At 43.6% G+C, this 26,181-nt stretch overlaps 2 protein-coding genes and 1 long non-coding RNA gene across 3 annotated transcripts in view; 2 read left to right on the top strand and 1 right to left on the bottom strand.

The window, feature by feature from the left end:
- Positions 1–930: 930 nt before the first annotated feature.
- LOC121584384 (mitogen-activated protein kinase 4) lies at positions 931–19,767 on the top strand. The gene is made up of 7 exons (XM_041900223.2): positions 931–1,385; positions 2,687–3,118; positions 4,782–5,358; positions 12,278–12,422; positions 14,513–14,674; positions 14,955–15,186; positions 16,031–19,767. Exons 3-7 carry the CDS (start codon positions 4,816–4,818, stop codon positions 17,391–17,393), a joined length of 2,445 nt encoding a protein of 814 aa, XP_041756157.2. The 5' UTR covers positions 931–1,385; positions 2,687–3,118; positions 4,782–4,815; the 3' UTR covers positions 17,394–19,767.
- On the bottom strand, positions 19,284–24,680 carry LOC121584388. Its single transcript, XR_006003706.1, has 2 exons — positions 24,625–24,680; positions 19,284–19,883 (listed from the first exon to the last, which is right to left on the bottom strand). It is a non-coding gene; the product is annotated as an uncharacterized LOC121584388 (long non-coding RNA).
- The window catches only part of me2 (malic enzyme 2, NAD(+)-dependent, mitochondrial), a 22,810-nt gene continuing 17,808 nt past the window's right edge, over positions 21,180–26,181 (top strand). The window contains exon 1 of the mRNA XM_041900224.2: positions 21,180–21,438. The gene's annotated coding sequence lies outside the window, so the exon portion shown is untranslated. The remainder of the gene's footprint in view (positions 21,439–26,181) is intronic.

The raw sequence follows: 26,181 nt of genomic DNA, 5'->3' as shown, positions 1-26,181 counted from the left end.
ACCGGCTCTAGGGTGAAGTTGCCCGTAGACACTAATCTTGGGTCAGTTTAACATTTTCTTTACTAATGGTTAAAGACCCACTCCAGTTATCTTTTTTTTTTACTTTTCCCGTTGAAAAATGATATTCCAAGTATAGATACAGTAAAGTAAACACACTTAGACACTTTTAGACACAATTGTGAAATTGGCAATTCAAGGAGTTGGTCTGATGGATGCACTCTGATGTCATCGGCCTCCTCCCTAGCTTGAGGAACAATAGAGGAGAAAATGAATTACTATGGAGGCAGAGGCTCGAGTGGGTCTTTAAGGGTAGGATCGGGGGCGGGGAAGGGGTACCTAAGGCAGGGGTTCCCCAATTTTGGCCCGCGACCACATTTTGAGTTATAAAAAAAATTGCGACCTCTGTTTATTACAACTGACATAATCTCGGTTCTGTGAACCAAGCACATTTTTTTATTTTTTATTTCAGAGTTCCTCTCGCAACCCCATTTTCAAGGCGACCCCTAATTTGGAAAACACTGACCTATTTCACCCCAAAACAGATGGAACAGGAGCCTCTATTTTTCTTAACCTTGTGTGTGACCAGTATGTCACACAGGTCGCTCACCTCACAAAATAAGTTAGTTAACCAGCTACGTTCTGAGCTGGTGCTCCTTCTGGTATAACTGAATGATTGACTGAAGGAATCGCTAAGTGAGAGCATAGGAGAAAAGTGAGTGGCGTTTCTATTCTATTCTATTCTAGGTAGCATTGGCATGGTATTTTTGGTATTTTATTAGGATCCCCATTAGCTGTTGCAAAAGGACTAAGGACACAAATGCCATTGAATAGAGTGCAAAAATAAACTATTCCCTAATTATTATTAGAAGAGCAGGTTTTTTTTCTCTTAGGCCCATTTGGCACTTCAGGCTTCAGCAGGTGTCAGACACTTTGATTGACGGCTGCGAGCGTGACGTCATATCGGGGGGGGCGCAGTGGTGGAGTTTTTTTTTTTTTAGAAGAGGTAATACAACGCTCGGTGTGAGAAGTAGCCTATAGGCCGGCTTACCGAAAGAAGAAGAGCGCAGAGGAACACTCAATCATTCATGGTGCAGCTTTTGTCCGTCTTTGCTTACTGGCTGTGTAGACTACTGGAACAGATCGGAAAGAGTGGTAGCCTAGCCTGTTCTTCTAAATACATTATTTACGTTGCAGCGGATTGCTAGGTAGGCTAATATAACCACAATCACGGATACGGGTACAGTCCCGCTGGCTGATTCATTAACAAAAATGAATCAAATATGTTATGTTTTGCTTTATTTTTGACAGTCAAATAGACTGCCAAAAACACGCATTCTTTTTTTGTGTGAAAGGTTGCTATGTTCACCGCGGCATATGTTAATATGGTAAGTGCTCTCGTTGTGTTGTGATATCTTGTGCCTTTGTAGTTTTCACAATGGATGGGCCGATAGATGTAAAGATAACGCTAAACTTGCTGAGCAATAGGCTACTCACTGGCCCATGTGCATCAGATGTTTTCATGACTAGTTTTACTGCATCTTCTTTTTTTATCTTTAGGGGTTTTGAATGTTTTTGTTGCGATAGGGTCGTTACAATGTAGCCACAACCACACACAAAGGCAGACACAGATCGGTGCATTGTGCTACAGTAGCCTAGACTATCACTGAGAAAATGTATACATTTTTTAAATGGACCGTAATATTATAATAAGGCTATAATAAATAAATAAAATAGAACATGGAATAACAACCGGCAACTGAACATTTCCCCACATTTTCTCTCATACTAGTGTTTCTTTCACACAGGTTACAATAACGACTACTTCTACTGCTTATGGATCTACAGGCTATTTACAACTGGCTAATAAACATTCGAATGCCTCAATCATCTATGTTTTTCAGGCATTATACATGTTACATAACGCCAGAAGTATGAAATAAAGGTCAGCGCGCACAGCAGGCGTCACATCCATCACCCTATACGTCATTTATAAAGTTAGCCAATACCCTCTATACCTTCCAGTAGATCCAGTGTCAATATCCTCGTTTCCATAGAGGGAAAAATAGCATAGAACAATAAAGAACATATAGCATAAAACTTGCATAGAACAAGAGCATATTAATTGTGTCTTTTACTGAAAGATCACTATTATTATGTGGTAAAAGACTGAAGTCTACATTTGTGATAGTAGGCTATAGCAAAGCGGCATTCTTCAGCGCATTTGCTAGGTTGGAACTGAGTAGCTATATACTTAAATGTCCAATTGGAGCACATTCATTTCATAAATATCTGGGCCTCAAATGTCAACTGATTTAACACAATAACAGATGTTTGGCCTATGACATATTGTACCCCAGTAGTTATCTTAAAGTCCTAGTTATCATTATATCATATATAGCTATTAATTCATTTGAATATACAAAATATTTATATTAAAATAGACTTTCTGGTGATGTCTAGATTATTCTCCCACTAGGCTATGCAGCATATGCTATATCTGTTCATTGCAGCTATTACATTAGATCCACAGGTAACAATAAAATGACACCAAGTAGGAGTAATGTGGCAAAATTAACAGAGTGTGAATGGGAGACAACGTTTTATCACCAGTTCATATTGAAATGTGGCACATAATATCTTCTTTGCATTTCATGTGTAACTTGATTTATCTCGCCCCTCGTCACAGAAACAGCAGGTATGTGATGGTGGCCAATAGCTGTGTCCAGTCCAGAGGGAGTCAAGCTACAGCTCCACAGGCACGAGGCGGCCGGCTGGTAGATTACTGAGGGATTACACGGACACTCATTAACTCAATGCCACAAAACCGAGACTGAGTGGGGAGTCTGGGAACAGCGACCAGGGAGGGACTGAATGGTCGGGGCGGCCGACTGACTGACAGACTGCTACGGGAAGAGCAGGATCCTCTACAATCTCTGTGAATGTAACTCAACTCATTTCTCCAGCGGGACTTGAGCTCCGCTAGGATCGGAGACCAGTCTGCCTCTGCCGTCCATCTATCTGTAGCAGGCACAGACGGTGGGGTGTTGCTATGACAACACTTGCCCTGCACCATGGTGTAGAGTTGTCTCGTTACTTGCTCCACTGAATCTGATATGAGGTAGATGGAGCTACTGTATACCTATTTATTTACACTTCGTTCAAGAGTGATACACTCAAAATTCTATGGAGCTCATTCCAGGAAAAGTGTAATTGCAATCAAACCCATGCATATTCAAGTTTCGCCACATGCACAGGATACAACAGGTGTAAAACAGTACAGTGAAATTCTTACCTTGAGAGCTCTTTCCCAACAATGCAGTGATAATAATAATAATATACAGTACCAGTCAAAAGTTTGGACACACCTACTCATTCAAAGGTTTTTCTTTATTTTTACTATTTTCTACATTGTAGAATAATAGTGAAGACATCAAACCTATGAAATAACACATATGGAATCATGTAGTAACCAAAAAAGTGTTAAACAAATCAAAATATATTTTATATTTGAGATTCTTCAAATAGCCACCCTTTGCCTTGATGACACCTTTGCACACTCTTGGCATTCTCTCAACCAGCTTCACCTGGAATGCTTTTCCAACAGTCTTGAATGAGTTCCCACATATGCTGAGCACTTGTTGGCTGCTTCTCCTTCACTCTGCCGTCCGACTCATCCTAAACCCTCTCAATTGGGTTGAGGTCGGGGGATTGTGGAGTCCAGGTCATCTGATGCAGCACTCCATCACTCTACTTCTTGGTAAAATAGCCCTTACACAGACCAAAGGACACAATTCCACCGGTCTAATGTCCATTGATCGTGTTTCTTGGCCCAAGCAGGTATCTTCTTATTATTGGTGTCCTTTAGTAGTGGTATCTTTGCAACAATTTGACCATGAAGGCCTGATTCACACAGTCCCATCTGAACAGTTGATGTTGAGATGTGTCTGTGACTTGAACTCTGTGAATCATTTATTTGGGCTGCAATTTCTGAGGCTGGTAAGTCTAATGAACTTATCTCTGCAGCAGAGGTAACTCTTGGTCATCCATTCCTGTGGCGGTCCTCATGAGAGCCAATTTCATCATTGCGCTTGATGGTTTTTGCGACTGCACTTGAAGAAACTTTCAAAGTCCTTGACATTTTACATATTGACTGACCTTCATGTCTTAAAGTAATGATGGACTGTCGTTTCTCTTTGCTTATTTGAGCTGTTCTTGCCATAATATGGATTTGGTGTTTTACCAAATAGGGCTATCTTCTGTATACCCCACTACCTTGTCACAACACAACAGATTGGCTCAAACACATTAAGAAGGAAAGAAATTCCACAAATTAATTTTTAAGAAGGCACACCTGTTAATTGAAATGCATTCCAGGTGACTACCTCATAAGCTGGTTGAGAGAATGCCAAGAGTGTGCAAAGCTGTCATCAAAGCAAAGGGTGGCTATTTTTAACACTTTTTTGGTTACTACATGATTCCATATGTGTTATTTCATAGTTTTGATGTCTTCACTATTATTTTACAATGTAGAAAATAGTAAAAATAAAGAAAAACCCTTGAATGAGTAAGTGTGTCCAAACTTTTTACTGGTAGTCTAGATAATAATAGAAAATAGAATACAACATTCATATTGATCTATTATCTGTGCTATTACATAAATACATTTCAATATAAAGTCATGACCATTTTACGGATTATTTACCTACAGTATGTGTATGTTTGATTCCAGTCCTTTTATTTGCTTTGTTATCCAATCATGAATGATCCTTTCTGATTTCTAGACCTCATCATGCAATAACCAGTGTCAGCTGAGCCATGGCAAAACAGGACTCCCCACTGTTCCTCCACGGCTTTGACCTGGGGGGACACTTCATAGACCCCCGGCCCCTGGGCAGCGGGGCCACTGGTCTGGTTCTGTCCGCTGTGGACAAGCGCAGCGGACAGCGGGTGGCTGTGAAGAAGCTGGTGATGCGTGACGCGGTCAGCGTGAAGCATGCCTTGCGGGAGGTCAAGATCACACGACGTCTGCAGCATGAGAACGTGGTGCGCGTGCACGAGGTTCTGGGCCCTTACGGCCACCCGCTGCCTCGCGACCCGGCCCAGCTGAGTGCCCTGTACATCGTCCAGGAGTGCATGGAGACGGACCTAGCTCAGCTGCTAGAGCAGGGACCACTTCCTGGTGGGCACGCCATTTTGCTCTTCTACCAGCTCCTACGAGGCCTCAAGTTCATCCACTCAGCAAATGTGCTGCACCGCGACCTCAAACCAGCCAACGTGTTCCTCAACACAGACCAGCTACTGCTCAAGATCGGAGACTTTGGCCTTGCCCGAATCGTCGACCCACACTACTCCCATAAGGTGAGACTACAGTGGGCTGCCATTAGAAGGGAATAGCTAGCCCGGGGTCTGTATTCATAAAGCTTCATAAAGCCTCTCAGACTAGGGCTGATTTAGGATCAGGTCCCCCCTGTCCATGTCATCTTATTCATTATTACCTGAAAGCAAAACTGATCCTAGTCCAGCACTCCTAATCCAAGACGCTTCATGAATCAGGGCCCAGGGGTTTTTCCTAACCATGTGACCTGAGCAGAAAAGGCTCCTGGCCTCTAGTCCTAGGGAAAAGCTCCTCGCCCTACATGTAAGTGGAAGACATAAAAGATGAGGATACCACTGGCTGGTTTAAGACAGCAGGATGTCTGCACTGAGAGAAGGATGTTTTCTGTATTAAGATGGGAGTTCCCAGCTTGTCTACTGGAAGACTGCTTTAAGGACTAGTGCAGTGTCCTTTCATAAAAAATAATTATAATTACAGTGGGGCTTGTGTGTGAGTGACAAAGCCAGGCTCTGATGGCGAGCAAAATACTGTATCTAGAAAATATTGTAATTCACTGTCAGGTCTGTTATAGCCAGTGCTGCTGGAGTTGAGCCTCTTCTTTCCTTTTTCATTGCACTTCAAAGACCGATTTTAGAAATCAAACAATAAGGTTTCCTTGCTCAGTTTGTTTGTATTTGCAGTTGTGGCACACATCTCAAAAGCAGAAACTGCTGTGAGGCTGAAACCTGAGCAAAATTAGCATTACCTTTACGTTTCACAACAAACGTACTTAATACCCAAACGATACAGCATTCACCCATATTAAGATGCCTCTTTGAGCGTGTTTTTGTGTGGTCGTGTTGCATGTATGAACATATCCTTGCACCAAGTCTGTTGGCTCCTGTAGACTGATGATTATCTCCTTTGAATTGTTGGAAATTAGTGCATTAGCATTCGTCTATAGCTAGTGCTAAAGCAGAGCTTTCATAACCTTGTCCAAACATGTCCTGTTAAGTTACAAATTAATAATATTATAATTGGCGGGTCTTATATTTATCCTATTTATCCATGTACAAATGTGTGAATTGGAAATATATATATTTTTGCATATCCCACTCCCCCTAGAGTGGGTTCACGGCCAGTGTCAGCCATTATCAACGGCAACCCTGGGGCAATTAGGGTTAAGTGCCTTTCTCAAGGGCACATCAACAGATTTTTTACCTTGTTGGCTGGGGGATTCAAACTAGTGACCTTTCAGTTGCTTGCCCAACGCTCTTAACCACAAGGCTACCTGCTGCCCCAAGTTGAACGATTACCCTGTCCGTTTTTTGTTTTTTTTGTGGATTAGGCTCTGAGAGATTAATCTGACAGTCGACTTCTCTGCTGTGCTGCTTTATTGTTGTGGTGGAACACAGTGTGTAGCACCAGAAGGCCCAGTGAAGGGGAGCTTTGTCCTGGCCGGGCCCAGGCCCAGAGATCTGAGCACGGGGCAGCAGGGTGCAGACAGGGAAAAGAGATGAATCAGGCTGTGAGCAGGACAGGAATAACAGACTGGCCAAGAGTGTAGCCAGAATAACAATGGGCAATGCTGTGTTCTGGGATGGTGAAATCAAACAAAAAGCTTCTCTGCTGCTCTTATGCAGTGGAGTGTGAGACGGGCCAGCTACAGAGCATTCTGTGTCTCGCCCCCGTCTGGCCCCGGCCTCCCGGAACCTCACTCATCATCAGAGTATGTGTGTATGGCATCTGGGTGCCATGTGTCAGAGGAACGTTGGCGGGAGCTGAGTTTTACTTCAGACCTCAAAGCCTACGTCAGGTTTTATGCCCTTTCAATATGGACGTTGAAGTAAAATAATTTACCTGGGGCCATTCCTTTTAGGAACCAGGAAAATGCCTGTTAGATTCTCTCCCTCTTACATTCAGCCTGCCCTCTCTCCCTCATGACAGAACAACGCCTATTCACACAGCTACTCCTCAGTCCAGACAGCCCTGTACAGAGTGTGTACCTAGCTACTGTACTGAATGTTTAGTACTAAACTCCTCTAACAGGCCTGTGTTGATTCAGAGAGGAGAGAAATACAGAGTGTGTCCGAAATGGAACCATATTCCCTTTATAGTGCACTAGTGCTGCACCACTATTCCCTAGTGCACTACTTTTGACTAGAGATTATATGGCTCTGGTCAAATGTAGTGCACTATATAGGGAATTCGATGCCATTTCAGACACAATTATAGTGTCTACCAGAAAGCTCTGGTTCTCCACATGCCACGCCATGCCACGCCAGCCGTGAGGGAGGCTGGGATGGTTCTTGCTTGGCAGTGAGGTGGAGTAGGAGAAAATGCTTGATAGTGCCACGATCAAGAGAACGTTTAATCCAAAAATAGACTTGCAAAGAACAGCAGACACAACGATGACAAGACGACAGGAATTTGTCATCAGCCTCAAATCTAGAGAGGTATTTGACAGGTGACACATCCAATTGAATTGCTCATATCATTTGAAGTCACTTGTGGGCTTGTCTCACGAGTGAAAGTAAGCCTGTCAGTCTGTGGCAGAGGGTTGGCAATAAGCATTACAACTGTTGTCATCAGCCCTCCTGATCTCTCATCAATGGTAATGTACAGTGGCTTGCGAAAGTATTCACCCCTCTTGGCATTTTTCCTATTTTGTTGCCTTACAACCTGGAATTAAAATGGATTTTTGGGGGGTTTGTATCATTTGATTTACACAACATGCCTACCACTTTGAAGAAGCCACTGCTCCAAAACCACCATAAAAAAGCCAGACTACGGTTTGCAACTGCACATGGGGACAAAGATCGTACTTTTTGGAGAAATGTCCTCTGGTCTGATGAAACAAAAATAGAACTGTTTGGCCATAATGACCATCGTTATGTTTGGAGGAAAAAGGGAGCTTCTTGCAAGCCGAAGAACACCATCCCCACCGTGAAGCACGGGGGTGGCAGCATCATGCTGTGGGGGTGCTTTGCTGCAGGAGGGACTGGTGCACTTCACAAAATAGATGGCATCATGAGGAAGGAAAATTATGTGGATATATTGAAGCAACATCTCAAGACATCAGTCAGGAAGTTAAAGCTTGGTCGCAAATGGTTCTTCCAAATGGACAATGACCCCAAGCATACTTCCAAAGTTGTGGCAAAATGGCTTAAGGACAACAAAGTCAAGTTATTGGAGTGGCCATCACAAAGCCCTGACCTCAATCCTATAGAAAATTTGTGGGCAGAACTGAAAAAGCGTGTGCGAGCAAGGAGGCCTACAAACCTGACTCAGTTAAACCAGCTCTGTCAGGAGGAATGGGCCAAAATTCACCCAACTTATTGTGGGAAGCTTGTGGAAGGCTATTTGGCTAAGGTGTATGTAAACTTCCAACTTCAACTGTATACTGAGATCATGTGACAGATCATGTGACATTTAGATTGCACACAGGTGGACTTTATTTAACTAATTATGTGACTTCTGAAGGTAGTTGGTTGTACCAGATCTTATTTAGGGGCTTCATAGCAAAGGGGGTGAATAAATATGCACGCACCACTTTTCCGTTATTTATTTTCATTTCACTTCAACAATTTGGACTATGTCCATTACATTACAGGTTGTAATGCAACAAAACAGGAAAAACGCCAAGGGGGATGAATACTTTTGCAAGGCACTGTACCATTCTTTTGCCAGTGTTGGCATTATGACACAAGCTTTGATTGAAGTGCTAAAGACACCTAATAACGCCTCCTTACTGTCTAAAGACTCAATAAAAAATATAGACATTAGATACATCCTAAATGGCATCGTATTCCCCTTATAAGTGCTCTATTTCTGACCAGAACCCTATGGGCCCTTGTCAAAAGCAGTGCACTATAAAGGGAACACAGTGCCATTTGGGATACAGCCATACAGCTGTCATTGTAAATCTGACTCAGCCTTTGGAATCATCAGTGACTGACTAAACTGTGCTTTTGGATGATAAGCAGAGATTTGACAGATTGCTTAATCAGAGGAGGCCCATCTGAATCTCTACCTGCTGAGCCAACCCTGTCAAACTCCACAAATTATTAATCACCTGGAGAGTCACGGAGAGGGGGAGCGGGAGGGGGAAAAGGAGGGAGGTAGGGGTGAAATGAAGGAGAATTGGGGAGAGGGTAGGAGGTGAGAAAGGTGAGAAGGAAGGAAGGAGGGAGGGAGGGTGAGGGAGAGAGGGAGGGAGGGGTGAAATGAAGGAGAGTTGGGGAGAGGGGGATGTAGGGACGCTTTAAGGCTGTCTCAGCTGCTTCTCATCAAACATTGAACAGTGCTCCGTCACACATTGAACAGTGCTCCGTCACACATTGAACAGTGCTCCGTCACACATTGAACAGTGCTCCGTCACACATTGAACAGTGCTCCGTCACACATTGAACAGTGCTCCGTCACACATTGAACAGTGCTCCGTCATCCATTGGCAGAGAGTGGAGGGGAAGGACAGAGAGGACAGGTCAATGCTTGCCTTGCACTGGGGTTGTGCAGGTTGTGACATGCATTAAATGCATTCAATTCAAGAGCCTGCAGAGGTCGCTTGCTGTGAATGTATTGTCACGAACCAGAGTGGCTGTGTTTTCATAATCTCTCGCTGTCTCTTGATAGGTGTGTGTGTGTGTGTGTGTGTGTTTGTGTGTATGTGTATGTATGTTATAAATTAAAAAGTCAAAGGGAGCTGCTCTAACGAGATGAAACCAGTGTGTCGCTAGGCAGAACAGCGTTAGAGGACCACATCAAAGGAGGAAGGCGCAGTAATTGGATAATAAATGATGACAGAAAAGGCTTTTTCTCTGACCTTCTCTTCCACCATACTTAGATATATTTCTAGAACCATTGTAGCTGACCTGAAAAAGTATACTGTCGTCTATACACTCTTAGAAAAAAGGGTTCCAAAAGGGTTCTTTGCGGAGGGATAGGGTTCTTTGCGGAGGAATAGGGTTCTACCAAGAACTGTTTTGATCAGAAGAACCCTTTTTGGAAGACAAGGGTTCTTTGTAAGTCAAAGGGTTCTACCTAGAACCTTTAACATCCTAAGAACCGTTTTTGGAAGAAAGGGTTCTTTGATGATTCTTTGGAAGGCAAGAAGGGTTCTACATAGAACCATATCTAATATTTCCCAGCATGCTCTATTGCAGGGAGATTTTCAGAATTGTTTGTTTTACTGTAATATCTGTGTTTTTGCATGTAGATTGATTGGTTGATGAATGTTATGCTACACAAAGTAACTAATCCAATCTGTTAGTAATTGGATTTAATACACCTGTTACTGAGATGGTTGTTCCAGTTTAGATGATTGAGGTAGTCTCAATATTCAATCTTCCCTACCCTGGCAGTCATTCTGAATGCAAGTGGTGGGTGATTACCAATTCCAGTGTTGGATATCCTAACTCCAATAGGAATTACACATCACTTTGCAAGCCAGCATAATGTGACTTGCAGGCCTGATGTGGCCTGTAAACCAGGAGATTCCTAACACCACTGTGTTAGGGTATAACTACGCCTTCAAAGAAAGGCATTATGATATATGTCATGTATTGCCATAAATAACATTTTAAAGGCTAACAAGGCTGGTGGCTTCTACCTGTTCATAGAGGGTTCTAGGAAGAACCCTCCAAAGATAAAAGGGTTCTCGGTAGAACCCTTCATAGACAGTTCTAGGAGGAACCTTATAAAAAACATATACAGGGGGTTCTTTCATTGTTATACATAGTATAAAGCAATCCTTCTACCCCCCCTCCCCCACCCCCCCATAAAAAAAAAAAAAAAAAGTGTTTGTCCCACTTGCTATCATAAGTTGAATGCACCAATTCGTAAGTCGCTCTGGATAAGAGCGTCTGCTAAATGATGTAAATGTAAAATGTAAATGTTCTACCCAGCACCAAAAAGGGTTCCCCTATGGGGACAAACCGAAGAACCCTGTATGGTTCTACCTAGCACCTTTTTGTCTAAGAGTGTACCTGTAATGAGTGAGTGTGAAGAGTTGGTGGAAAGCTGTACAAAAGCCATCAAGACACCTTAGAGAATGAGCCATCAAGACACCTTAGAGAATGAGCCATCAAGACACCTTAGAGAATGAGCCTTCAAGACACCTTAGAGAATGAGCCATCAAGACACTTTAGAGAATGAGCCATCAAGACACCTTAGAGAATGAGCCTTCAAGACACCTTAGAGAATGAGCCATCAAGACACCTTAGCGAATGAGCCATCAAGACACCTTAGAGAATGAGCCTTCAAGACACCTTAGAGAATGAGCCATCAAGACACCTTAGAGAATGAGCCATCAAGACACCTTAGAGAATGAGCCATCAAGACACCTTAGCGAATGAGCCATCAAGACACCTTAGAGAATGAGCCTTCAAGACACCTTAGAGAATGAGCCATCAAGACACCTTAGAGAATGAGCCATCAAGACACCTTAGAGAATGAGCCATCAAGACGCCTTAGAGAATGAGCCATCAAGACACCTTAGAGAATGAGCCATCAAGACACCTTAGAGAATGAGCCATCAAGACACCTTAGAGAATGAGCCATCAAGACACTTTAGAGAATGAGCCATCAAGACACCTTAGAGAATGAGCCATCAAGACACCTTAGAGAATGAGCCATCAAGACACCTTAGCGAATGAGCCATCAAGACACCTTAGCGAATGAGCCTTCAAGACACCTTAGAGAATGAGCCATCAAGACACCTTAGAGAATGAGCCATCAAGACACCTTAGAGAATGAGCCATCAAGACGCCTTAGAGAATGAGCCATCAAGACACCTTAGAGAATGAGCCATCAAGACGCCTTAGAGAATGAGCCATCAAGACACTTTAGAGAATGAGCCATCAAGACACCTTAGCGAATGAGCCAGGAAAATGTACATAGGTGTTCATTTCCTTGTCAAGCTTACTTACCCTGTGTGTGCTGTTGTCTGTGTGTATTGGCCAGGGCTACCTGTCCGAGGGCTTGGTGACCAAATGGTACCGGTCTCCGCGCCTGCTGCTCTCCCCTAACAACTACACCAAGGCCATCGATATGTGGGCAGCTGGCTGCATCCTCGCAGAGATGCTAACAGGACGCATGCTCTTTGCAGGTAAGAGTCTGTTGAGGTGGAGAGGTGTGGATATGAATAGGATATGAGTCATATGGATTGAATGATTCATGATTCGGATAAACTGAGGGTATTGCCCGTTAGTTTTTATGCTGTTGGGCAGTACAGTCTTTTTTGTCTAACCAGTTGGTAGAGCATGGCGCTTGCAACGCCAGGGTTGTGGGTTCGATTCCCACGGGGGGCCAGTATGAAAAAAAATGTATGCACTAACTAACTGTAAGTCGCTCTGGATAAGAGCGTCTGCTAAATGATGTAAATGTAAATGTTTTCAGTTTTTTGCATAATACAGAAATTGCCATTTGCCTGTCTGTCTGTTCTCTATCCGACCACAGCTCAATAAGAGTAGTTGTTAAAAAAGCTAAATGATCCAAGACATGGGCTGCGTCCCAAATGGCACATTATTCCCTATATAGTGCCCTACATTTGACCAGAGCCCATTGGCAGAGGGGGGGACAGGGAACTACAGTGCATTCGGAAAGTATTCAGACCCCTTGACTTTTTCCACATTTTACAGCCTTATTCTAAAATTGATTAAATAGTCCCCCCCCTTATCAATCTACACATAATACCCCATAATGACAAAGCAAAAACAGGTTTTTAAAATGTTTGCAAATGCATAAATAAATAAAAAATCGGAAATATCACATTTACTCAGTACTTTGTTGAAGCACCTTTGGCAGAGATTACAGCCTCGAGTCTTCTTGGGTATGACGCTACAAGCTTGGCACAACTGTATTTGGGGAGTTTCTCCCATTCTTCTCTGCAGATCTTATCAAGCTCTGTCAGGTTGGATGGGGAGCGTCGCTGCACAGCTATTTTCAGGTCTCTCCAGAGATGTTAGATCGGGTTGAAGTCCGGGCTCTGGCTGGGCCACTCAAGGACATTCAGGGACTTGTCCCGAAGCCACTCCTGCGTTGTCTTGGCTGTGTGCTTAGGGTCATTGTCCTGTTGGAAGGTGAACCTTCACCCCAGTCTGAGGTGCTGAGTGCTCTGGAGCAGGTTTTCTTCAAGGATCTCTCTGTACTTTGCTCCGTTCATCTTTCCCTCGATCCTGACTAGTCTCCCAGTCCCTGCCGCTGAAAAACATCCCCACAGCATGATGCTGCAACCAACATTCTTCACCGTAGGGATGGTGCCAGGTTTCCTCCAGACTTGACTCTTGGCATTCAGGCCAAATAGAAAACAAATATTTAATAAATTTTAGAATAAGGCTTTAACGTAACAAAATGTGGAAAAAGGGAAGGGGTCTGAATACTTTCCGAATGCACTGTATATAGGGGATAGTGTACCATTTGGTACGTAGCCATTTGGTACGTATACATGATATGATATATTATTGTCTCGCTGTGACAGTGTTGTTATAGCTCCCCCTGCTGTTATAATTACACTGGCTGAAATCGTGAGAAAAAAATATATAATTTGGAGACTTAAACAGAAGCAAAACAGAACAAAAATATAGCTGCAAGCAGCCATGGTGGGGTTCAAGCCCTATAACACCACAGTGCCACCATCAGGACAAATAAGTCTAATTTCCCTAGGATTAGCTACTTCTGTACTCCTTATTATGCTTGCCAAATATCAGAACTCAAACTCAAACACATTATGCATTTGTTGGATATTGGACCATTTTGATGATGTTCACTAGGCTTTGTGTCATTCTCTAATAATAATTTGGTCATGTGACACATGCTTTTATCCAGACCTACTTACTGTAGACACATATTTCGTGTGTGGTCCCATCTGTAAATTCAACTTATGACCTTGTCACTAGCCTGCTCGTTAGTCATGAGAGTGTACAACTTTTATTTTCCCAGTAGCCTGCTCCAACCATCTTAATACCCGTCTTTAAAAAGTCACTACTTCTAGTACTACGTTATCCTCAAACTTTCAACACTAGCCTTTAACAATTTGAACTTCTGAACTTCTTCCACAAGGCACATCATTTTTCTTCAGGAAAATGACTTTTTCTAGTTTTAGAATCATGATGCTTCTTTACTTCCTGGTTCCTCCTGGCTTCCTGCCTGGTTCCTCCTTGCTTCCTGCCTGGTTCCTCCTCGCTGCTCTCTATGCAGGAGCCCATGAGCTGGAGCAGATGCAGCTGATCCTGTACACGGTGCCTGTGTTGAGGGAAGAGGACCATCACGACCTCCGGCAGGTCATGCCCTCCTACGTCAGCCATGGTTGGAGGGTCAGGAGGTCCTTCAGAGAGCTACTACCTGAAGCGGATGCAGACGGTGAGAGGGATGGGGGGAAGGGAGAGCAGTGAAAACTTTTAATGCCTTCTATACTATACCTCCCTGAAAGGATAACTGGTTTCTGTTAAAATTTGTAGTCACTAAAAATAACAAGCACATGTGTCTAACTAATGTATTGTCTTAAGTTCATAAAATGTCTTATATTCATAAAATATCGATTTCCTGATGCTCTATGACCTTACTTGCAGCCAGGTACTGTATATGCCCACATCATTTGAAAGCCTTTTATTTTCTCCGTTCCTGTCTCTTTCTCCACTAGCCATAGACTTCCTGGAGCGTATCCTGACCTTTAACCCCATGGACCGGCTGACGGCAGAGGCGGCCCTGTCCCATCCCTTCCTGCAGCAGTACTCGTGTCCCCAGGACGAGCCCATGTCACCCCAGCCCTTCCGCATAGAGGACGAGCTAGATGATAGCCTGGTCACGGAGCCCGGCCACAGCCACAGCCACAGCCACAGCCACAGCCAGGCCTCCAGTTCTCACTGGGACAGGTGTGTGTCTAGCCTGGTCCCAGATCTGTTTGTGCTATCATGTCAACTAGTGACAAGGAGTTGACATGATAGGAAAAACTAACCTGGGACCAGGCTAGTGTGTGTCAGCCAGTGGAGGCTGCTGAGGGGAGAATGGCTCATAATAATGGCCGGAAGGGAGCAAATGGAATGGCATCAAACACCTGGAAACCATGTGTTTGATGTATTTGATACCATTCCACTGATTCCGCTCCAGCCATTACCACGAGCCCATCCTCCCCAATTACGGTGCCACCAACCTCCTGTGGTGTCAGCCACAGAGATACATCTATATTGTACTATGCCATTCATTTCATTTCTATTGAATTCTATGGTGTCAGCTACATTTCACACACAGACACACAGCAGCAGCCACATTGAGGGGGAACAGCACAGTAACACCATGCAAACGGAAAGAGATATCAATATCTGAACTGTGACATGCTGTACACAACAGATACACCACACTTTGAAAGTAAAAGCATCAAGAAAGAAAGAAACCCCACAATGAGCCCTAGGGAATAAGCACTTGATGAAAAGTTTTTTTAAAGAAAAGTTTCCACTGGGCACACTGGTTGAATCAATGTTGTTTCCACATCATTTCAATTAAATTACGTTGAATCAATGTGGAAAAGACGTTGAATTGACGTCTGTGCCCATTGGCTTATGTGTGTTTGTTTGTGTGTGTGTGTGTGTGTGTGTGTGAGAGAGAGAGAGTGAGAGAGAGAGAGAGTTTAAAGATAACACCAATATGGTCTTCACCACAGTAGACTGACATGGCAATGTCGATGTTTCGTTGACAAGCTCTTTGTTTTCCACTGTGCAGGTATGAGACCAGCCTGTCATCAGACCTGTACTGGCAGCAGCAGGGTGGGTGTCAGTGCATGCCTGGGGTCTCAGAGGTGGCCGACTCCAAAGAGGAGGAGGTCCAGAGAGATCCCAGGGCAGGTTCCTACCCTCTGTTGGAGGAGGCCCAGGTGGACCCTCGCAAGTATTCCCACAGCAGCTCTGCCGAGCGCTTCCTGGACCACTCCCACTCCTCTCTGGTGCGGGCCTGTGGGGGCGGGGCTTATGCTGAGCTGGACTGTGGCCACTCCTGTGACTACAAAGTGGGCTCCCCTTCCCATCTGGACAAGGTTCCGTGGAGGGACGGCAAGCCGCAGCACTACTCCGAGCCCAAGCTGATCCTGGACCTGTCTCACTGGAAGAGGAATAGCCAGCTCCCTGTGCCTGAGGGGCCTGAGCGTGGAGGGGCCAGCGTGGAGGAGCTGCCTGTCGAGGAGCCACCTTGGGACCTATTCCAGGAGATCTCTCGCTGGGTGGAGAGCACACAGTCTCGCCTGTCCTCCGCCAGCCCACCCCAGGAACCCCTGTCCTCCGCCAGCCCACCCCAGGAACCCCTGTCCTCCGCCAGCCCACCCCAGGAACCCCTGTCCTCCGCCAGCCCACCCCAGGAACCCCTGTCCTCCGCCAGCCCACCCCAGGAACCCCTGTCCTCTGCCAGCCCACCCCAGGAACCCCTGTCCTCAGCCAGCCCACCCCAGGAACCCCTGTCCTCCGCCAGCCCACCCCAGGAACCCCTGTCCTCCGCCAGCCCACCCCAGGAACCGCTGTCCTCCACCAGCCCACCCCAGGAACCCCTGTCCTACCCCAGCTCACCCCAGGAACCCCTGTCCTACCCCAGCCCACCACAGGAACCCCTGTCCTACCCCAGCTCACCCCAGGAACCCCTGTCCTACCCCAGCCTACCCCAGGAACCCCTGTCGTACCCCAGCCCACCCAAGAAACCCCTGTCCTACCACAGCTCACCCCCGCTGCCCCCATTTCCCACCTCCCTCCCTGCCCCACTCTTTCCCAGCTGTTCGCCGGTCGTACAGCCGTCACCTGGACTGGACAAGGACCACACACTCAGCCCGCCTGCCACGTCCCACTCCCCTGCCTCCCTGTTGCCCATTTCTCCCTTGTCTCCTCCCGTTCCTTCATCGATTCATGAGCCCCCACAGACTCTTCCCTCCAGGGGGCAAAGGGGACCGTTTGACCTAGATGTGTTCATCTCTCGAGCGCTGAAGCTGTGTGGTCAGAGTGAGGACCTGGGGGGAAGCACGGACGGGGCCAAACGGGCCAACATCAAGAGGGTACCTAGACTCCCGGAGCACCGGCCACCCCCACCTCAGACTCCCAACTCCTAATAGGACCTAGGTCCAAGGCTACCACAGAGGGTGCTGGTAGACCGTGGGAGCTGTGTTTAAGGCTACCACAGAAAGCACTGGTAGACTGTGGGAGCTGCGTTTAAGGCTACCACAGAAAGCACTGGTAGACTGTGGGAGCTGCGTTTAAGGCTACCCCAGAGAGCACTGGTAGACTGTGGGAGCTGCGTTTAAGGCTACCCCAGAAAGCACTGGTAGACTGTGGGAGCTGCGTTTAAGGCTACCCCAGAAAGCATTGGTAGACTGTGGGAGCTGCGTTTAAGGCTACCCCAGAAAGCACTGGTAGACTGTGAGAGCTGCCTTGTGAAAAGCATGAGTTGACACACGCCCAAAGTAATAGGCGAGGTGTTGACTAACAGAATAGTAAACGTATGGAGAAACACTCTATATACTGTATGCTCCCAATGATTTAATGTGTAAAATAGTTTTTTTTATCCATTAAATCAATGCGGCGTGCAACTTTTCGTAAGTTGCCTTGACACTGACCCTTCTCACTTAAACAAGTGGTGCTGGTCGTTCGGATCAGAGCTGCTTTTACTGCATGTTAGGAGGTGAGGAGAGAAAAGTGAGGATCAAGATCCATTAGCTACAAACTACATAATGAGCTTCCGGTGGTTTTGTCATTTAGGTCACTGCTGTAAATTAATGTACAGTACGTTTTACAGTATCTAACGCAAAGGTTATGTAGTAAGCCTACAGTATGTTGCATGAAAGCAGCAACTGTACTCATTACAAGAATGCCTGCAAATGATCAACAGTTAGGTGGAGAGAGGAAATTCCAGGTATTGCATAGCAGAATAGCTTAAAGAGAACGCAGCCAGCTATTTTTTGGTTATAATTTTGTTGACTCTTTCAAACACAACCCTTTTGTTTGTTTAGAAATCTTCTGGATGTGAGTAGCTATAGGTCTTCCTGCAGCAAATACTTAAGAAGAATGATATGAATATCTTCCATTGAGTGGGAAGTATCTCCTATCAGGAGTTTGAATGTATTTATAGATACACATCTTAGCATAAGAACAGTTAGCTCTCGTCCAGGGCATTAGTGCGTGTTCCTCTACTAAGGAATGTGTTAATGGAGGAACGTTCACTAACAACCTGGACCAGAGCTAAATAACAGTCAAAGGGAGATGGTCTCTGGGACTCATATAATGATGTTTTACTGTTAACACTGCTGCTGTGATTTCCAACAGTATGCCTTGTACAATTGTATACATTGAACTGCTGTTTCTTACAGCATCTTCCAGATGCCTGTAATGGTTTGTTCACAGTTTAAGGTTAAGTACAGCTTTTAGGGATTTGTGTGTGTGTGTGTGTGTTATTATTTAGCTGAAAAGGAGTGTTGTCACGGTAATGCAGTAAGATATATGTGTCTAGTATCTGCACAGCCACGCGCTCATCACAGGGAGATATACTCAGAACAGTGACAACACGGTAGTCAGCCTAGCTGATATCAAGCTGATAACAGAAAGCCTCCGGAGTAGTCATGCACAAGGAAGTGCAGTAAAAAAGGTTACGCACTCATCAAGCACTCGAAACTCCTTGGCTGCGTCCAAAACAAACGGCACCGAATTCCTATATAGTGCAATACTTTTGACCAGATCCCTGTTGGCCCTGGTCTAAAGTAGTGCCCTGTAAAGGGAATAGGGTGCCGTTTGGGGACGTAGATCTTGTCTCATGCTTTTACCATTGTTACTACTATTCAATGACAGCTAACGTTCCAAAATGGTTGGATTTCATAATGGTATACTCTCGAGTCATGAGAAATGAATCATTGCACAATGTCACATGACATTATAAAGGGGACACAATGAGATAACATAGTCAATTCTGGGAATTGCAGGGTGCAAACTATCTCCCGAGCAGAGCAAAGTCTTTTCTCATGTCGTTTTAATAACATACCAAAAGCACATCAGACAGACATTGCCAGGGACCAGGTTCTTAAAGGCCAATTAGGCTTCATGTACAGTGACAGACGCCATCTGGGCCAGTCCATGATTCTTTACTGGTAAAATAACAGTCAGCAATAATATCAGTAATAAATAATTACATCCAATGTGCTTGTTGCGACAGAATATGTTCCTTTTAGTCTTGAGTCGGTTTATGAATGTGCCTCTGAATAGGCCTACAGCTCAATGCTTCCAGTTCGCTGAATGTAATAGTTTTGCATGGCTTAGACCTTGATTAAACTGTCAAATGATTTTAACTACATGACTTTAATAATGTGAAATTGTGGACAATCTTTACTTGAGGGTATCCTGCTTGTATCACATATGGTGGACGCTGCAGCTTTTTACACTATCCCCTTTGCAGTACCTCTTTAGCTGATGAACAGACAAATAAAAGTTGACTAAAGATTTTGTGGAGGGTGTTTTTTTTCTTCTTATTTTCCTCTGACCGCTGATATCAGCACTGCTGGAGCTGGGGATGAATCTCATCCTATTATGTGTTGGCACATCTGGGTCCTGGGAGGCTAAAGGGTGATTTAAATAAGAAAAAGAGGTTATAATCACATATGGTGTGAAGAGCATGGATCCTCTGAACTTAATAATAATAATAAAAATAATGTTAATAATAATAATAATAATAATATGCCATTTAGCAGACGCTTTTATCCAAAGCGACTTACAGTCATACGTGCATATTTTTTTTTTTTTTTGTGTATGGGTGGTCCCGGGGATCGAACCCACTACCTTGGCGTTACAAGCGCCGCGCTCTACCAGCTGAGCTACAGAGGACCATAATAATAAATAAGATTGATAGCTGTGGAGAAATTGATGCTGTGGGTAATGATGGATTTGGAAACCAACGATGGTAAATGGCCATCACGTTTTGTTAGTGCCCCATGTGCTACACAGAGCTCTGCTGTCCTCCAGTGTTCATTATTGCTCAATGCAAGTCACTAATTAAGTTCTACAGGAAGCGATTGTGTAAAGAAAAAAAAAACAGACAACTGCGCGATGTGTAATCGAGCTCCTTCTAAGTGGTTTTAATAATTTGATGTGTTATGACATTTGAGGAGGACTATGCATGTTATTGATACTGAATGTAGTTCTCAGAATAGGCTATACGTGAATTAGCACAAATGATTCAATGAGTTGCTGAACAAAGTGTAATGACCTACAGGTATTGGGATTTGTGTACACACACACAACACAAAATTGCACCATGCTATGATGCCTATGTAGGTGTAAGGAATTAAGTTATACATTTCGTATTGCTGCTGATTTTAGTGATACTGCACCATAGTAGCAGCAAATAAAATGGTAGTTTTAATTTGTAATCCATCAACACTGCTCCTGCAACCTGTAGTTCAAGTTCTTGAAACATTTTTATAGTCACTGTGCATCTACCCTAAATGTCAATAACAGAGTAAATACACCAAGTCATGTTGAAAAGATAAATGGGATTCCACTGATTAGCTAAGCTTGATTCATAGTTGTTCAATTATACACCACGCCTCAAACCCCAAATCTATTCCATGCATTGGGGTACAAATATTCAGCAGATACAAAAGTCAAAATAAATGCACCAGTACAAGTTTTTACCATGGTCTCCATCCTCTCTGATTTTACAGTAGCGGAGAAGGGAAACCCCGGTTTCTGATTGGCCAAGCGGTCGTAGTCTCCACTGCCTTGGGGTAGTCACTAGTTACTACAGCCACAACGTCCTAAACTCCGCCCATTTCTACAATGTCTCTTAAAATGTGATTTTAAACCTAACCTTAATCCTAACCTTAACCACACTGCTAACCTTATGCCTAACCCTAACCTTAAATTAAGACCAAAAAGCACATTTTTTTTTTCATTCATTTTTACGATATAGCCTTTTTGACTCTGTGGATGTGATATCTAGTGTAAACCACTGCCTTGAGTATCATCTTTTTCCAGCTTCGCATCTGCCTGTCAAAGAACGAGGCGGCCACTCGGCACTTGATGACATTTCTCATGCAATTGTTGCAGTAATATGCCCTCTAAATTATAAGTGGCAGGAAAAAAGGACTCTTCTTCACTCAACATAAAGCTAAGGTAAGGTGTCACGTTACTTACTAGAGAAAATCAAACCTATAGCTATCGGTTTTAAAACGTTTAATTGAATACCCAAGCTAGCTAGCTAGCATTAGCTAACTAGTTAATGTGTGGCAAGACGGCAATTTGGTGATACAAAAAAATCGAAACATTGCCGCTTTTTGTGTCAGTTAGTAAATATATTTTTATTTAACTGTTTTCTCTATGTGTCGGGTAGTTAGCTAGTTGTATTTTCATAGTCTGAACGGAATTGTTGCTAGCTGGGAGAGGCTAGAGGGACACGCCTGGTATCAAATGTATGACGTAAGCTGATAACGTTAGGAAAATGATGCGCGCGCTTCAAGGGGGCAGAAGGCCCTGTTATAAGACAGATGTCCACAAGATGCATATACGTTTTATTTTTGCAAGATGTCTAGCCCGCGTTTTCCGTACTTGTATTTGAAACATATGTGCATCGCTTTTCAACTAGTTAAAAGTGAACCATTTGGAGTCTGTGTGTGTACTTCAATTTGTACCACCACACCTAAAGCAAGGTGCAGAAGTTGAAAATATTTAAAACATGGGGCACCGCAGCCTAGTGCAGCATCACCAATGCAGCGTTGCGGACTGCTGCATTGACAATGAATGACTTCTGCCAGAAGGCAAATAGTTTGATGCATCTGGTGGACATGAGGCGTTCTGGATGACCAGATGGCTAACAACAATGACAAGTAACTGTGATGTGGTGAATAGGCCGTTCTCTTGTTTCTGGGGTAGGACATCCGTTTTTGGGAAAATCAGAGAAGTCCTATATCCTGTCTAAGGCGTATATTCTTTTCTCAATAGAGATGGTGCAAACCAAGAGCAAGTCCTGTTGTAGCATACCTCGTTGTTCGAATTCAAGAAAAGACTGTGATCTAAAGCCTGGCACTTTGAAGTCAACCCGCGTTAGGCTGGCCTTGGTGGGCGAATTGCGTTTCCACTGCCTCCAGAAGTGCATGTGACTGTCACTAATGTTGCTAGCTAGCTAGACATTGTAGATCGTCCTTTAAGCTACAACTAGCTACACTGAACAAAAACATAAATGCAACATGTGACAATTTCAAAGATTTTACTGAGTTACAGTTCATATAAGGAAATCAGTTAATATAAATAAATTCATTAGGCCCTAATCTATGGATTTCACATGACTGGGCAGGGGCGCACCCACCGGGAGCCAGGCCCAGCCAATCAGAATGAGTTTTTTTTGGCAGCAAGCTATGCTTTTTTAGCTATAATATTTAGTTCCCTAGCTAGCTAGCTCTCATAGAATGGCATGCTTTGAGCACTACCGAAAAGTGTTATTTGCATGTGAAAAATGTATGCCATATGCTGCATTTGGGAAAGGCCTATTGTTTACGTATTTGTTGGTGACACTTTATCTCCATAATTTGCAGCTGTTTCAGTCTATCAAAAGTGCGCGAGTTTGAGCATGTGTCTGTTAGACCTGTGGACAATTTTTTTTTTGTCAGCACAAATTAGATTGAGCAATAAAAGCCCCACTCATGGTCTTCTTAAGTTAAACTTGTTTTTGACAGTATGGAGCACAATACCATGGAGTTGTGAGGAACTCCCTCAAACTTTTATTCCATAGGCTGGGATCCACATATGCAGCTGTTGCAAGAGCGCATTTTATCACTGGCTGTCCACTGGTCGCAAAAACAATGCTTGATCGGCAGCTTAAACTTCTTCAAATCAACCATTATTGGGTTAAAATACACATGTAGCCTAAATTTGTGAACAGCCATCCACAACAACAGCAATCCTTAAGGCGCAACCTTGAGCTAGCTACCGAATTAGCATACGAACTCGGTATCACAGAGTAGATCCTCCATATGACGTTGAGAAATGGTGCATTGATATCCGGAAATAAGTTAATAAATATGTAATAACCCAAAATCATAAGTATGTTTGTACTTATAGGTAACCAGATCGTGACTAAAACTAAGTTACTAAGTCTTTGACCACACTGTGTTACATTGGTGAGGAAAAGCTCATGCTTCCTACCCTTTAACACGCATCGCTTGCAGTACGGTTTTGGAAACATAAGGAATGTATCTTTCATATCAGCGAGAAATAAATTTGAAAAAACGTAAGGTTAAATTACTACACACCTTTTATAGGGATAGGGTTCCCACACGGCCATATTTCCATGTTACAGCGCTTGTTAATGGAAAACAGACGGAAGACAGAGTCGACCACCTGTGCTAAATAGCTATCTGTGTCTCTGAACACCTGTGTGTAAACGGAAGATGGACGCCACATAAACATGTTGTCACTATAAAATACTGTCGGCTGCAACTGTTAAAACCGGTTAAAAGTACAGTAGGTGTGTATTTTGCATTTGTTTAAATAATTTTGATGTGGTATGAATGTAGAGGGATTTATGTTTCTAGAACCATACCGCAATTGAGAATCGATTCGCATTTAGATGGAGTATTTTGGCTGTTTTGGCTGCCAGAGCCAATTTGCTTCTAAACAGATTTTGCGCCGTAAGCCGGTAACACAACACCACCACGGGGCACAGTGGCCTTCGCTCTCGCTCGGCGAGCACTGCTGTCCGGCAGTAAGGAAAGGGAAGTAGCTGGGATAGTGTAGCCAATATGCAATACCAGGCCAGGGTGACAGCTAAAATGTACAACTACGGCTTTAAAGTCTACATTTACGTAAAAAATGAACAATTACTCCGATTAAAAAAAAAACTGAATGATTCTGAACACTCGCCCATGTCCCAGACAAGTTTCAAATGATCTCTTAAGTTTCTTGCCACAAGCATAAACTAGCTAGCTGGGAATGGCTCTTCAGGACAACTGACTCAACTGACTGACCTTAATCCGTTTGCCTCCACTCAACTTTCAGCTGCACGACATAAGTCATACATTTGGGCACCTGGCGTGTCCGTGTAGCCTCTCCCCTGGCTAGCTAGTGTAAAAGTCAGCCTGAATTTCAAGCCATCATACGCAGACTGAGACCATGCGCAAGCAAGCCACACAGTCGATGGGTACAGTACGTGTTGCACTCCCTTTCTAATAGGTTTAGGCCTTCAGCTGTGAACCAGGTTAATCCCACCCTCTGTTGTCATTGTTGTAACATTAGCTATCTATATCCAGCAAACGGTTACATGCCAACTAGTGGTATTGAATAGATGTATCGCTGTAGCTAACTTACTGTTCCACACAACCGTCTTCAATAGTAGGCTGTTTGAAATATAGTACATTCAAAACAGCCATCCACTCAGACCAATGTTGTAGGTTACCCAGCTCGTGACCAAAATAACCAGTTCAAATGGCATACAAGTTTAAAGGTCATAGGGCTTACAGGAATAGCTGCCCTTTTGAAAAGGGCAAATTAATGTAAAAGCTAGCCTGGCTAGAACATCTTATATTGTCATGATTTGAATAATAGCAACAATATTATGTACTGGTTTTGTTCCTCCAAGAGAATGATTCTGTTGCTTAGTAATTTTGAAAGATGTCTTGTGCATTGACACTCTTTTCAGCCTGTTCAGGCAGTCTGACCTGTGTGTCACTGTGTGTTATTGCAAGAGCCATTCCTGTCTGGCCTCATAATGACAGTAGGCTTTATCCCATAGTGTACTCTGCTCCTTGTAAAAAATGAATAGCCTACTACAACAATTATTCTATAGTCAGAGGAGGGAGTGGCAGGGTACACAGGCTACTTTCAAATTAATATGTAGTGAAATTGAAAGAAGGCATTGTCTCACTCACTGGTCCTTAGTTTACAGAGTGATTTCCTCAATGAAACCATATCCTAGTCCTTGGTGTAGGCCTAACCTGCATTTCACTATTGCATCGACGTGTATTGAAAGTTGAATGTCTCCTGAAGTGCTGCCCTAATTCTTTGTTAATCACATTTCCAAATTACATTAGGACATTTCCTTCGAAAAGGAACCATGAGCACCAAATGTGAAGTTCATAGGATCATATCAAATTGGGTATCAAATGAAAGCTAAGAGTCTATATTTTTGGGAAACGAAAGCATAGATACATTTTTCAACAATTTTCCATCTTAAAATTTTGGCATAAGTAAAGGCTTTGATTTCTGGATAAACAGAAGAGGGGTCTTGGAAAACATCTACCAGAAAGTCTTAAAAAGTATCAGAAATACATGAAAACACAATAATGTTGATGTAAAGACCCCTGCCAACTAATATCAACACGTATATTTAGTTTTGGGGAAATTGTTTACCTTCTGTAAATAAAAAAAAAGATTGCCTTGTGCCTTGTAATTCCGTTACCAAAATTCACATATCTTTAAGATATTATCTAATTTCTCTTCCTCATGAGGAAGGAGGATAATAACAGTTCACAGAAGTAACAAGTAATGGTAGACCTACCAATAAGTTATAGTGATTTTACTGAAATCAATTTTGTTAATGAATTAACTGATTAGAACTCCTAATTCCATTACCAAATTGGTAACGGAATTACCTAAAAAAAATCTGTAAACGAAATTACTGCAACTGAATTGGCTACAATGGGAAATCATAATAGTCACGAACCACACTTGGGTCACCTGCTACTGTCCTCCCTTCCGCTGGCATACTGTTATGTTCAGCTCATAACTGTTTTCTTTGTCTTTCTGTTGTCTGGTGGTCAAACCAAGAGTGATAACAGTCTGAGTCTGGACAACCCCTCCCTCTCTCTCTCTCTCTGCCTCTCCCTCTCCCTCTCTCTCTCTCTGCCTCTCCCTCTCTCTCTCTCT

The sequence above is a fragment of the Coregonus clupeaformis genome, chromosome 16 (assembly GCF_020615455.1).
Source record: "Coregonus clupeaformis isolate EN_2021a chromosome 16, ASM2061545v1, whole genome shotgun sequence".
NCBI classification, from domain to species: domain Eukaryota; kingdom Metazoa; phylum Chordata; class Actinopteri; order Salmoniformes; family Salmonidae; genus Coregonus; species Coregonus clupeaformis.
The sequence above is the reverse complement of the archived record's forward strand: the minus strand, read 5'-3'. Positions and strand labels throughout refer to the sequence as shown.